This window comes from Ambystoma mexicanum, chromosome 11 (genome assembly GCF_040938575.1).
Source record: "Ambystoma mexicanum isolate Mex_15411 chromosome 11, UKY_AmexF1_1, whole genome shotgun sequence".
NCBI classification, from domain to species: Eukaryota; Metazoa; Chordata; class Amphibia; order Caudata; family Ambystomatidae; genus Ambystoma; species Ambystoma mexicanum.
In genome coordinates, this window is record NC_090934.1 from 231,335,273 (window position 1) to 231,350,688 (window position 15,416).

At 43.8% G+C, this 15,416-nt stretch overlaps 1 protein-coding gene across 2 annotated transcripts in view; it reads right to left on the minus strand.

Annotated features, from left to right (window-relative positions):
- Positions 1-1,119: 1,119 nt before the first annotated feature.
- LOC138503309 (interferon alpha-inducible protein 27-like protein 2A) overlaps positions 1,120-15,416 on the minus strand; it is a 182,857-nt gene continuing 168,560 nt past the window's right edge. For both annotated transcript variants that reach the window (XM_069622925.1, XM_069622924.1), the window contains one exon: positions 1,120-1,631. In XM_069622925.1, coding sequence (XP_069479026.1) covers positions 1,577-1,631 — 55 coding nt within the window. In that variant the 3' untranslated portion in view covers positions 1,120-1,576. The remainder of the gene's footprint in view (positions 1,632-15,416) is intronic.

Here is a 15,416-nt window from a genome sequence, read left to right on the forward strand (position 1 = left end):
TTTCTACATTGCCAGCACATTTAAAAGCATTTGGGCCTGTGTTTTCAACGTCTGTAGTCTAAGTTGCTGGGTGAACGGAATCACATTTAATTGCATTTCTGAGAACTGTGTGCCTTCCTTCCATTTCCTTGCATTGCATAAAAGGGGGGGGTGAATTGTACAAGAAAGTGATTACATTGTTTTTGCTGAAATCCTATCAAGTTATTTTCTGTACTGCATTTCATTCCACATTGCATCCATTGGAAACCATAAAAGTATTGTTGCTATCTTATACATTTCATGTCAACTCCTTAGTGATTATCAAGAAGTGTGCTAGTGCCAGATTCTCCGTTGTTAATCTTTATCATACCAGATTAAGTGTGATATCCAATTATTAATTTATTATAAAGCGTGCTATAGATATATATTGCTTTACTTCTCAAATAAACCTTTTAACTTGCAAAACAGAACTACTTCTTGGCTCAGTGGGGTCAGGGGGATTCTGAGAGAGGGGTGTTATATAGGGGTAGTCATCCAGAACGCATGAACTGGACATAAAGATATATCAATAAGGGTTTTCATTCAGTATTATAGACTAGGCGTTGACTTGGCTGTAGTGCTGAATTGAATCCTCTTACAGTGTATGTGAGAATCAGAGAGCACCTTCCATTGGCATCATGCGTAGTGTCTCTGTGAAAAGAGGACACACGAGTAGCATAACACTGGAGAGCGACACATCTGCTTTCACTTTGGCCAAGATAAATCTTTTCCCCTGCGCTCGTTTGAGCAATCCCTCCAAATTTCACCTCCATATTTCTGAAGGTTCTCGGAGATTCCATCACCATGGTCTGAAACGGTATACGAAATGCAAATAAACAAAAAAACGTAAATAAACATCAGAAAGCGGTCACACAGAAAGCCATTAGGCCGCATATAGGAAGCTATTGAGCATCCAAACATACAATGTGGCCCACTATCCCTCGTTTCTCCTGCGCTCCCTTTTGTAGGGGGCTGGGGCTGAGCGACACCAGGCTTGGATCATGTCCCCGATTTGCACTGTTGTGTTGTTGTCACATCTTAGCAAGACAAGCTAGAGTTGGGGAAAGTAAAACACCACAAAAGAATCACTCGACACCAGAGTGGAAAGCAAACATCATCTCTTTTATCATCTTAGCTGGGCACACCGAGAGTCGTAAGGTCTCAGCATTGGAATTGGGCATTGTTAAGGGTTGGGCAATGAGAAAGCCTATGTAGGCCTTTTCTTGGCTACAGGCTATTTTACATAATTAGTATACAATCAGCGAACATCCTGTGATGGGTAGCTGAGCAAAGTCACAACAGGAATTTTTGAAGTCATCAACCCCAGCGTGGACCTGCTTCTCAAGAGACATATCCTCAACAAGAATTCCCAGGAAATAATGTTGCACCATACCCACATTTCGGTGTTGAAAGGCAGATGTGAGGAGGTGCTTATAAGATGTCCCCACATGAGCGGTGCTTTCAGGGTTGACTTGTGGCGTGTCAGGAAGAGTCTGCGTTTTGGAGAGAAGTGGGGGACTGTCCAGCCAGGTGCTTCAGTGCAGCCATACTGCTTCTGTCAGAGTTTTGCTTTCACTTTCATAGGCGTATCACTTGATTGCGCAGCAGCAGTGCTAGAGAAAGGCCGAAGTGAGTTAGAATAATTAACCTCCTAGAGCAGGCATTTACAATGATGCAATGGGAACAGAATGACCTAATGAGTCACGACTGCCAGCCGTCTCAAAAGCAGCAGGGTTGCATTTATGAAAGTTGGTGTTGTACAGATAACCCAAGAGTCATATATAGTATGGGTGGTCTTTACTAGGTTCTTTGCTTTACAGGTAAGTACACAGGGATAAGTAAGGTAAAACATAAGACAAGTCTATGGGTGAGAAATATACACCGGTCCCCCTGTGCGAAGCTTAAGTTCCCAACTGACTTTTCTGGAACGCAGCACCTACATCATCACATTCTAGTCAGCCCACACTCCATACCAAACATTCCAGGCTCAGACACACACACATACAGGAAATAGCCTCATAGCCAGAATAGGTAAAACCCAACAAATCTCCCATCTTACATAACAATACAATAAGAGGAAGATACAGAAGGCACAGTAGTTAATGAACAATTTATAGACGACAGACAACAATCCTTCTAAATACATAACCAGCAAACCGCTCCTAGCATAAAGCTTTTCCCCTCCAAATCCTTAATGTAGCTACCAAATGGCTAACCCACTTCCAGAACAATCACCAGTACCACAAAAGGCCTTTTATGGAATTTGCTACAAGGGAACCCGCCCACAATCCCGTGCACAACCATTACCAACTCACATCACAAAATAACCCTGCATCATCATTCGCCAACAACAAGTTGGGCTAACACAAACAACAGGGTTAAGCCCCCACTAACATCTTAACTCCACTGTGGGCGTCCTCAAAACACCCTCTTGGGCACCAACCAAAATGTCAGTATCAACATACCATCACATTGACACTAATAGTGAACCAACGCTAAAAACCGGGCCTCCAACCCACACTACCATTGGCACCACTCTAGGCACCAAACCTGAGCGACCAAATGCTCACAACTGAGCACACTACCATTGGCACCACTCCAGGCACCAAACCTGAGCGACCAAATGCTCACAACAGAGCCCACTACCATTGGCACCACTCCAGGCACCAAACCTGAGCTACCAAATGCTCACCATTGAGCAACCAATGCTCACACAAGCAACCAGATGTTCACAACTGAACAACCACATACTCACAACTGACCTTACATCATCACCCACACACATTCCCCTAACCAAACCAAATGAACGAATTCAGCATTAAAACTTGGAAAATAGAATTTGAGTTGCACCATGAAAGAGTCCCAAAATGTAATGCTTGCAGAGTCCAACTTGGAACGTACCTGTGGAGGAATTGTTAGGTTAATGCAAGGCATAGCATGACTGGAAATTTCCTCGAAATGCAGTAGGTCCAAAAACACAAGAATATTACCAAAATTACCAGCGTCCTCACCCTCACTCACACCATCACTCACACGCCTTCTCCACCCAAACCAACTGGACAAATTCAGCAACAAAAAATATGGTAAACAGAATTTAAGTTGCGCCACACAAAAGTCCCACAAATGTTATGCTTGCAGAGTCCATGTTGGAAAGTACCTGTAGAAAGATGGTCAGGTTAGTGCAATTAAAAAACATTACTGAACATTTCATTACTGAACATTTCTTCTGGTTGCATTAGGTGGACACAATTCTCAAAAAACATCCCAAAAACACATTGGCACCATGAAACACCAAAAACAAATTGGCACTACAAAAACACCACTTATCTCGGCACCATATCACCATATGGCTCCAGCACAAGAACTGCCCACCATAGAGCCATCACATGCCAAATAATAAGGCACTACCTAAACCGGGAACCTATTTCCCCCTGTAAACCTGTCCACTGCATGCCATTTGGACAACCACATAACCAGAACCAAAAACAACAGCAAGTCAAACTGCAAACGACAACATGTTCACACACAGCACCACATCATATGCCCTTAAAAGTTGTTGCCCCAAACCAACAAAATGGCCTACTGAAGACCTAAGCACAGCCACTTGATTGCTGCCCCCCATAGGTGACCCCCATGAAAAACAATGCAGGTCATAGATAAAACAGCACAAGGTGCGCACCTTACCCTTTCAAGTTAATTTTAACAAAACATTGCAGTAAAACGGTGTGTTACAGTCATCCCCATAAGATGGAACAAGATTGGCAAAATGGCACATTACGGCACTAAATGGAACATTGGCAAAATGGAACTACATTACGGCACTCATTTTTCTATCAGCATTTTGACCCAAGACACAGATGGAAGGATTGAAAACCAACCATCGACCAAAAAATAAAAATTGCAGAAATTCAAAAGCCAGCTAATTTTCAGAACACGAACACCCTGTAACAATATCTGCTTTAAATTACACATCCTTGATGATCCGATCATGTAACTGAAATGTCTAAAACCAGTCCGGGACGCTGAAGTTACACACGCATTGGGAAGTTCTTTTCTTTTAATTCCTTGTAACACGCAGGTGCGTAATTCCAACTCTTCCGGTGGACATTTGGATCACGTTGGAGGGTTCTTTGCTCCAACCTCTCTCACATTGCATGCAGTACATGCCATTGTTTCAGTCCTCAAGAACGCTTGCTTCCGAATTCTCTCAGCAGCCAAACATCGCAAATACCCAGCGGAGCATGGTGACGTCACCATTCTTGAACGGAGCCTCGACCTGCACTAAGCTCCGGGCACCGACTTGCTCTCGGCCCCCGGCACCAACTGCCATCTGCGCTCCCAGGGCTGTGATATGTACGAGACACTGCCAGAACACCAGACATTCACACAAGTTTGAGGCTACACGAAAGGTACCGTCTTGAAAGCACTTATAGACTGTAGATATTGGAGACGCTCCTCTCTTTAAAACTTTCACTGCCGACCACCAAAATCTCTGGATTGTTCCCCCAGCCCCTTAACTCTGCCATAGTAAGCCGCCACTCCCCATCATAGCGCTCTGTGTAAGGCATACCACAGCTCTCCTATACTTCTTTCAAGCACTAATTATGGCGAAGGGAAATTACCCAATGACTTGGTTGTTAAACGGGAAATCATATTGTGCCTCCTTTCAATATATATTGGCCTAAGCCTAGTCGCTCTGCGAAGAAAACCGTGTTGCAAAGTTCTGATTTTAGATCGACTTCGCCACCATTTTAGTATCATCCGCCATTTTGATTTCTGTTCATATGCGAGTCTGTGTTCTAAAATGGTGGACTATGTTTCCAACTTGTAACCGAGCCTTCCCGACCTTTTGAATCTAGTTAATGGTTAGACTGTCCGAGGGCCGAATGTTTAGACTAGGTAATGAGACATTGTCCCAAACATGACTTGTGGTCTAAGGATTGTCTGCACTAACAAGCTTCATCCTTGAATACACATTGAGGACAATGTAATGCAAATGTTGAGCGTGGACACTGGCAGAACTGCATTGTGAAGGGATATGTGCTAAGGCTTACTGCTAAATCCAGGAATACACTTTGTCATAGTAACTTGTTGGAAATGCAAACCCTATGTAATCCGTGTGCATATTATTGTATGAGCCATAAGTGAACTCGGCACAAACTGTAGACCACAGATTATTAACCTGTAGAGGGGCTGGACAATATTGTAAGAAACGTATAAATATGCGAATGTTTAGAATTCCAGCACTCTCACTTCTCACTCTGAAGGGCTGGTACTCATTGTGATGTATTGAGAGCCAGATAGCTATCTGTATTTTATGTTTCTTTGTAACTGTACAGTAGAATAAAAGATCTGTGAATATTTATAGCCGTGTTTGGTGTATTTCCTTTTGTGGTACTCAGCCTCGATATTTCCTTGCTTTAACAGATGGCGCCCGAATAGGGACCCTCAAGATTGATGCCATCTCGTTGAAGTGTTGACGCGGCTATCGGACCAGGATTGGACGGTGAAAAAAGGGGGCCCCTTTCTTGGATGAGACGCGATACCTCAACAGTACTGCACAACCCGATCCCTGGACGGTGAGCCTGCGGTCCGAGATGGCATCTTGACGAGGGTCCATATATCGAGGCGGGCAGTTTGGCCGAAATCACCAACCACAAGGGTCCTTTGTTATCCTTAGTTATCCGATCGGACCTCCTTTAGTTCTTTGATCAGGTGAGTCGTGACCCGATTCTTAAGTATCCTGATAATTTGTTTTGGCGCATTGTCCTTGCGAGTACAATTATTGACCAGGTAACACCAGGAATCTGATATGCCCAAGAAATTGTCTGCCTGCTTTAGGGCATTATTCCGCAGTGACAGACAATCTTTGGAATTTGGTCGTCCGGCACCACAGGAGGGGTCGCCGGCTTGTACTATGTACTGTAAGCATGCTATTGGTAGTATAGTGTTTAATGATATTTGGCACAGACAAACTAGACATGCTTCCGAACTTCAGTGGCCAACCAATGGTAGTTTTGAAATTCCTCATATAGAATATTTAGAGTCTATATTGTTAAAGAAAAAGGCTAGACCTGCAGCATTTGATGTATTACAAAATTGGAAAAGAGAAGCTATGCAGCAACTTAAAAGTAGAGAGAAACATGCGCTCCATCACATGTCCAATGCCGAAAAAGCGTTGTTGTATGATCAAAGTAAACAGTCTGAGTCAGTTAGAAACATGGATAGGGCTTTTCAACTTGGTATTCAGAAAATGTATCCGTCTAAAGATTTACATGTGTCTGATGAATTAATTGACAAACTTCGAAATGAACGAAGGCCTGGAGCCACTGCGCCACCTCCGTATGTACCTATTCCTGCTGCTCTACCTCTTCCTGCTGTCGTTCTTCCTCCCATAGTAATTGCTGCTCCTCCTATTGTTCCTCCTATTGTTCCTCTTCCTCCTGTTATTGTTCCTCCTCCTCTCGTTGCTCCTCCGCTTGCAACTCCGCCTTGCCCACTGTTACGGGTCTGGTAGATCTGCCTTCTGCACCAGTGATAGCACCTTTGTTACCGATTGTACAAGATTTGTCTACTCTTCCTCTTCCAAGTGATTCTGTTCCGCTTGTAGTTGATAAGGGAGCGGAATCAAAGATTGCGACTCGCAATATTGTGTCTAAAGAGAGAAAGTGCGATGTGACTGCATGGGCTAGACAGTGCATGGAGAAGGGTGAACAATTTGATGTCTTTGCCACACTCTCTAATCTAGAAAGTTTTCCTGAGAAAAATGTTTTCATCAAAAGGCTGGGAATTCATTTATGTGTAATGTGGAACAGACTGGATGACGTAGGTCTCCCACAAGGGTTGAGGGATCTGAATGTTTTAGCATATTCAAGAGATACTGCAGAGAAAATATATGAGCACATCGAGAGGGTTTTTGCGTATTGAAGGGAGTTAGAAAAGATACAGAATGAAGAAATTGATGGTGATAGTTGAACGCTATTTTTGTACAGAAACGGTTCATTCCTCTTTGTAAGTCGATGAGTGAGGAAATACGAATTTGCACAAAAGATGCGATTAGATGGATTTCAGACATGTCGATATCTCCCGTAGAAGTATATGACACGTATAGTCAGTATACACCAGAAATGCAGAGGAAAGTGATACAGGTTATGGTAGAATACCTGCAGGATGAATGTACAAAACGATTGTTGTCCCTCAGAATTATTGAATATCTATAAGAGAGCTTTTTCGTCTGACACTCCTTAAGCTGCCTTAGCGCTCGATTTAGCTCTGTTGCTCAGTAAGTGTTCGGAGTTTCCTATCTCTCAGTTGTCTATGAGAGAGGTTCCGCCGACATTTGTCCCAAAAGTCGAGGTTCCAGCTAATGCCGCAGCAGGTACAGCTGCCTATGACATTCCTGCTCATTATGTATCACAGTTTGTTCATGTCCCGCTCTCAAGACAGGAAGTGAACACCATCAAACAATCCATCCCCGATATTAGAAAGAATCCGACAGGGTTCTATAAAGAGATAGAATCCGTTTTGCAGTCGTCAGTATTTACTCTGAGCGTTATAGATTTGGTATTTCCCGTGCTCCTACCCATTGGTTTGTGGAAAACAAATTAGGACTGTGGATGATGTACCAGGGTTAGGGACACATGGGATAATATGGTTAGACAAGATAGAGATAGACCAGCTGGCGAGAGACCGCCACAGGTAATACTGACTTTGCCTGATAGAATAGTGACGAAACTAAAAGCCATAATTCCTGAGAGAAGGATTACTTGGGACAAACTTACTGCTTTAGGGTGCTACCAAATTCTTTAATCGCTTTGAACAAGTATTTTCAGATTTCAGTGGACAGGATTTGAGCACAGAGTCTGGAAAACGACTATTTGTAGACAAATTTGTGCGTGGATTGTTGCCTGACATGCAGTCGCAAATTATGACTTCTGAGAGCGCTTGGCAAGCGAAGTCTCAGTCTGAAGTATTGCATATGGCTCAGTACTATGAAAACCGAGTCAATAATGAAAAAGAGAGAATCGAAAAAAGAAAGGGAGGCCTGAAAAGTAAAGTTCTATTGCAACGGATTGTTGGAGGTCCTAGAGGGGGTAATACACAGTTTAGGGGACAGTATGTTCCACAAGGTAATGTGCCGTTGGGTCCTGTACACTCTTGTCTGCTTATTGCAGACAAGAGGGTCATTGGCGATCCTCCAGCAGAGGTCGAATAACACATTTGGTATCATGGGTAGACGATCCAGAGGCCGCCCTGGGGCAGGGGGTCCTGGTAGAAGTTAGTTTTCTCAGAATTCACAACCTTTTTCACAGGATAATCAGTCTCTGAGTGTGGATAATAGAAATATTTTTGATCATCCTTCTAATGCATATCTCCCTGAAGACCTTCCTTTTGATGACATTTTGTTTTGCTAGGATTGCCCGAAGCAGGGTTTGGAACCGACACCTATTCCCGTTAATCAGAAAGGTCCCTACATTGAAATGATTGTGGGAAATAGGAAACATCTATTCTTGGTAAATACAGGAGCGCAGAAGGGTTCCATTGACCATTCACGGGTTCCAAACATTCCTCTGTCAGGGCAAACCAATGTTTCTGTAGGGTTTTCTGGTACACCAGTAGTTTGTCCGGTTTCTTCACCGGTACCGATTACATTGGGTCCATTTACGGATCACTGTCCATTTCTTTTGACAACAAACTGTGGAGAGAATTTGTTGGGGTTGAATCTGTTGAAAGAATTAAATGGGGTAATTCATTGTTCTTCGGATGGAGTGCGTTTGACGATTTCACCACAGCAACCTTCTATCTCTCAGTTCCTGACTAGACCTTTGCCACCGGAATTTAGTGATGTTCTGGAGTGTTTATGGGCAATTGACGACAATGATGTTGGTGTTCTACAAATTGAGCCTGTTAAAATCATTTTGAAACACGGAGTAAAATTGCCACGTATTCCTCAGTATAAGATTTCGGTTGATGGCGAGCAAGCTTTGAAGTGTATGGTTTCTGATTTTGTACACCGCGGGGTAATTGAGGAAATTGCAGGTAGTTTGTGCAATAGTCCGATTTTGTCTGTGTATAAGAAAGGCGATAATGCAATTCCTTTTCGTTTTATCAATGACTTACGCGCTATCATTAAGACAGTTGCTCCACAATTTCCTATTGTACCTGATGTGATGACAATACTAACCATGATCCCGGCTTCTGCTACTCACTTTAGTGTTGTAGACCTTAAGAATGCTTTCTTTAGCATTCCTATACACAAGGATAGCAGATACCTGTTCGTGTTCACCCTAGGGGGATGCTCGTTTACCTTCACCCGCGTGCCACAAGGTTACACGGAAAGTCCGAGCATTTATAGTAGGGCTTTGAAAGAGCAGCTTGATACACTCAAGTTGCCTACCACTTGTGCATTGCTTCAGTATGTAGATCTTCTTTTAGCTGCTGACTCAGAAAGTGCCTGTAAGGAGGGCACCGTGTTGTTGCTTATTCACCTGGCAAAACATGGACACAGAGCTTCTCTTAAAAAGTTTCAATATTGTCGACAGGAGGTCGCCTATTTAGGCTATCTCCTGTCAAAGGAGGGAAGAAGGTTGACGCCTGAACGGATAAAAATAATTTCTAGCATGTCTGTCCCAAATACACAGAAGGAAGTCAGAGCCTTGATAGGAATGGCTTCTTACTGTAGGCAGTGGATCCCCAATTTTTTCGCGAGTGATTAAACCAATGTTGGCTTTGACAAAGAAGGGCATTTCTTTGCCATTGTCGTGGAACTTGGAACCCCAGAAAGCGTTTGATCTGCTCAAGACTGCACTGTGTTCTGCACCAGTTTTGGGCACACCAAGTTATGAAAAGGCCTTCGAGTTGTGTGTGCATGAACGTGACGGATGTGCTTTGGCTGTATTAACGCAGGAACATGGAGGGAAGAATAGGCCGTGCGGCTACTTTTCTTCCGCCCTTGATCCTATTGCATGCGCTTTGCCAAGATGTTTGACAGCTGTCGCTGCTGCAGCTGCGTCTGTAAAACAGAGCGAGGGTATGGTCCTAGGCCATGATTTAACCTTGTTGGTACCTCACTCTGTAGATGTTCTATTAAACAGAACACAAACACAACACCTTACCTCCGCACGATTAACGAGATACGAATTGATCTTGTTTGCACCGCATGTCAAAATTAAAAGGTGTTGTGTATTGAATCCAGCTAAACTATTACCTCTCCCGCAAGATACTGCTTGCAGTGACCAAACGTCACATGACTGCCTTTACACCACAGAACAAGAAACTAAAGGCAGGATTGATTTGAAAGACACACCTCTGAACTATCCACAAGGGGAGCTGTTTTGTGATGGCTCCTGTTTCAAACTTCCGGATGGCACATCCACGGCTGCTTATGCCATCACCACATTAAGCACGATTGTGGAAACCAAGAGAATTACTCATAACTCCACGCAGGCTGCAGAGATTGTTACACTGACTCGAACTTGTGAACTTTCCGAAGGGTTTAGAGTAAACATATATACTGATAGTCAGTATGCTTTTGGGGTAGTTCACAACTTCGGTAGACTTTGGGCAGAACGAGGTCTCTTGACCTCACATGGAACAAAGATCCAATATGGCTCCTTGATAGTGAGGTTACTTTCAGCGCTTGCACTTCCCACTCAGTTAGCAATCATGAAATGCGCAGCACATCAGAAAATCATAAATGATGTTGGAAAAGGGAACGCTTTCGCTGACCAGATAGCCAAACAAACTGCCACTGATCTCTATTCAGAAATTTACACTGCAAGGGAAGCCACAAATGTTTGTACCATAGACAAGGGTGTTGAATCTGTAAAGAATATCCAAGCCGATGCCACGTTGGAAGAACGTAAACAATGGGCTGAGGGTTTCGCAAGGTTGGATGATGACGGGTGTTGGGTGGATAAGTTTGAGGGAAAATGGATGCTGCCAGACGCGTACATTACAATGATGGTCGCAATGGCTCATGGGCCCACCCACATCTGTGCAAGGAAGGTTTCCAAAATGTTAGGAAAAGTCTGGGTGAACGATAAAATCTCGACAACAGCCGAACGTTTTGTCCAAAGTTGCATGATCTCGTCTACAGCATAATATGGGAAAGGGTACATCGACACCAAGGGGTAGTTTTGGTCCACCTTCTGTCCCCTTCAAAGTCATCCACTTTGACTTCATTGAAATGGAGCGTTGTAATAATTTTAAGTACGTCTTAGTTGTTATTTGCGCCTTTAGCAAATGGGTTGAAGCTTTTTCTGTGAAAGACGCTACAGCAATGACAACCGTGAAGACCATGCTTAAGGAATATTTTCCTAGGTTTGGTTTGCCAAGGGTCATCTTGTCGGACAATGGTCCACATTTTATCGCTGCTGCAATTCTGCAGATATGCGCGGGGTTACAGATCGATAAACGGTTCCATTCGGCAAGACATGCTCAGAGCGCTGTATTGGTAGAGAGACACAATGGAATTTTGAAGAACAAGCTCGATAAGATGTGTGCCGGCACCAAATTGAAATGGCCGGACGCCTTACCGATCACGTTACTGTGGATGAGAACAACCCCACAGACTAGGACTGGGCTCTCCCCTTTTGAAGTGGTTATGGGTAGGCCAGCGAACATTTGGAGCTTGCCTAAACCTAAGGCCCTGAGGGATATTGAACATGTACTTCTTTCTGACTACTGTGACCGGTTAACTAAAAATCTGTATTTGATTTACCAACAGGTGCAAGAAGCCCTTCCAGTAAAGAATGAGGGGCCAGGCCACAGTATCCAACCTGGCCAGTGGGTGCTCGTGAAATCGTTTGAACGAGCATCCTGTCTCGCACCCTGCTGGAAAGGCCCGCACCAGGTCCTCCTGGCCACACAGACTGCGGTCCGGGTGGAGGGAAAGAGGCACTTGATTCACGCGTTGCAAGTCAAGAGGATTCCATTCCCTTTGCCACACGATACAGAAGATACGGAAAACCTTACCTGCTCTGCTCCCAACGATCACTCAGCATTGAGCAGTACTGAGAGTACTTTGGAGACACTCCCTGAGCCTGTAGGGCCTGGGGAAAAATCCGCTTTATCTCCACACTCTCCAACAGATCCTTTTTCACCATTGTTAGGTTCTGTTGCGGATCCACCACTTCCATCAGGAAGCAACGAGACGTTGTTCGCAGATCACACCGTAGCAGGAGTCACAAAGTACAATCTGCGTCCACGGAGCTAGACTTACTGCACGGTTCGGCTGTGCCAACGGGAAAACCATCATAGGGCTTGTCTTTTGGCCCTGTCTTTTGCATACAGAGAAATGCTGTTGGCTAGGGATATGGAAGGACTAAGAAAACGCTTGATCAGGAGATCGCCAGCAAACAAACCCCAGAGCTTTTCGTTTTGAAGAAACAATGCCTGCTACCGCCTCCACCCGTAGGGAACAAACAAGTGATAGTGTGGCCAGTATAGACAATGGACGATCAAATGCATGGTCTCTTAAAATGTATGGTTTTCTCGTAATCATGTTAACCAGTTTCACAATAGTAATTGCTTTGGGATTTTGGTACATGGAAGAAGTACATCCTCTTGAAACTCTTTTGCCCACTGGAAATGTACCCACTGTATCTACACCTTTCGTGCATCTGCACACTCTATCTCCTAGAGACTCTCAACACAGACAGAGTTACAGCTACCACAATAACACACTACTACTCATAATGAATGCAACACAGGCCATTTTGAACAGGTCTAATTGCTGGGTCTGCTCTCATTTACCGCAACATGGAGACAAGGGGTTGGGCTGGTATATTCATCCTTTGCCTTTGACTACTGCATGTTACGCTTCTTTAAAAGGCACTATTCTTTGGCCGAAGGAATGATATCTCAGGGAACTTTGATGGAACAAATTTGAACAAATTTGAAAAACGAGTTCTAACGCCCCTGGGATGCTCACTTTTTGCGAATAGGAGCAAGCTTAATGTTGCTTCTATTAGGCCTTCTGATAGACTGTCTCAACCTTTTCAATCTTTAATCTCTTTCAAGATGGCTCCTATAGGCAATAGGGATGCCTCTCCACCTTCTTACACTGTTAACCACAGCCCCGATTCAGTTTCTTTCTGCATAAAGAGGAATGGTACTCAGTCAATGGGTGATTTCAAGGGTTGCACCAAAGTTGCGAACTTGACCAGTGAGGACAGACCTTTGTGTGTAGGCGATCCTGTCTACTTCGTTTGCAGTAATGAAGCTTTCCCATGGCTAACTAGGGTTTGGCAGGGAATTCTGTTGCCAGGGGTATTCATAGCAAGTACCACAGAAATCTCTAGGGCTCGTCCAAGGCGGGATGAGAATGGCGATACTTCATCACAATTTCTGGGTGACGTAGCAAAATCTTTTGTACCATTTTGGGGACAAATATTAAACTCTGAGGATATCAGAAGACTAGCGAGAGTACTGGAAGGGACCATCAACCGGACCACTGACATACTCTATAATATGACTCTAGAACAGAAAGCGATAAGGTTAGTGGCACTACAGAACCGGATGACATTAGACGTCATCCTGGCTGAGCGTGGGGGAGTATGTAAATTAGTGGGGTCCGCTTGTTGCGTTTTCGTACCAGATTCCTCCCCAACCATCTTTGAGGCTATACAAGTTCAGAAGTGCATATTCCCAAGGGAAATTGGGATCCTAGCGCTTGGTTCTGGGACTTCTTACGATCTTAGGGATGGAAGCTACTTTCAGTCTTACTGATTATTCTGGATATTCTGTTGTTCTGCTGTTGCTGTATACAATGTCTTCCTGTCATATGTTCAGTGTTAGGAGGATGTTGTGCTCAGACTATGGGAACATTAGGACAAAAGGTACGCGCACCAGAAGGAATAACCAATGTATTTGTGTTGAAAGAAATTTCTGTCACAGACTTCATGGCGATCGATATCTCCGATGATTGTGATTCAGGTTGTATGGACATTGAGACGTGGAGTTACTCGTAAAGTGACTAATAGTAGTTTAGTGCTTGGCTTAGGCCAAAGGAGGGTTTGTTAAATGGGAAATCATATTGGGCCTCTTTTCAATATATATTGGCCTAAGCCTAGTCGCTCTGCGAAGAAAACCGCGTTGCAAAGTTTTGATTTTAGATCGACTTTGCCGCCATTTTAGGATCATCCACCATTTTGATTTCTGTTCATATGTGAGTCTGTGTTCTAAAATGGTGGACTGTGTTTCCAACTTGTAACTGAGCCTTCCCGACCTTTTGAATCTAGTTAATGGTTAGACTGACCGAGGGCCGAATGTTTAGACTAGATAATGAGACCTTGTCCCAAGCATGACTTGTGGTCCAAGGATTGTCTACACTAACAAGCTTCATCCTTGAATACACATTGAGGACAATGTAATGCAAATGTCGAGCGTGGACACTGGCAGAACTGCATTGTGAAGGGATATGTGCTAAGGATTACTGCTAAATCCAGGAATACACTTTGTCATTGTAACTTGTTGGAAATGCAAACCCTAGGTAATCCGTGTGCATATTATTGTATGAGCCATAAGTGAACTCGGCACAAACTCTATACCACAGATTTTTAACCTGTAGAGGGGCTGGACAATATTGTAAGAAACGTATAAATATGCAAATGTTTAGATGTCCAGCACTCTCACTCCTCACTCTGAAGGGCTGGTACTCATTGTGATATTGATATTGAGAGCCAGATAGCTATCTGTATTTTCTGTTTCTTTGTAACTGTACAGTAGAATAAAAGATCTGTGAATCTTTATAGCCCGTGTTTGGCGTATTTCCTTTTGTGGTACTCAGCCTCGATATTTCCTTGCTTTTACATGGTGACAGAAACAGGTGAAGTGCTGGTCCCCAAAACATTCAGGTAACCTTGCTCACACAGTCATACAGGGCAGGGGTGCGCTCACCTTGGGCCTTCCCTGGTACCTTCAGACTCCACAAATCCTCGTCGCCAGTGTTGCATTTATGAAAGTTCGTGTTGTACAGATAACTCTAGAGTCATATAGTATAGGTGGTCTTTACTAGGTTCTTTGGGTTACAATTAAGTACACAGGGATAAGTAACGTAAAACATAAGACAAGTCTATGGGAGAGAAACATCCATCGAGCCCCCCCTGTGCCAAGCTTAAGTTCCCAACAAACTTTTCTGGAACACAGCACCTACATCATCACATTCTAGTCATACCAAACATTCCAGGCTCAGACACACACACATACAGGAAATAGCCTCATAGCCAGAAAAGGTAAAACCCAACAAGCAGCCCTCAGACAAAAGGCAGCAAAGAGGAAGTCATGTCACAGATAAACAACAAGGCCCTGAGCAGACACTCGCAGAACAGTTTACACAGAGCAAGTTGCCATAGTGACACACGGTTACTGCGCAATCGCAGAAAGTCACGTAGAAG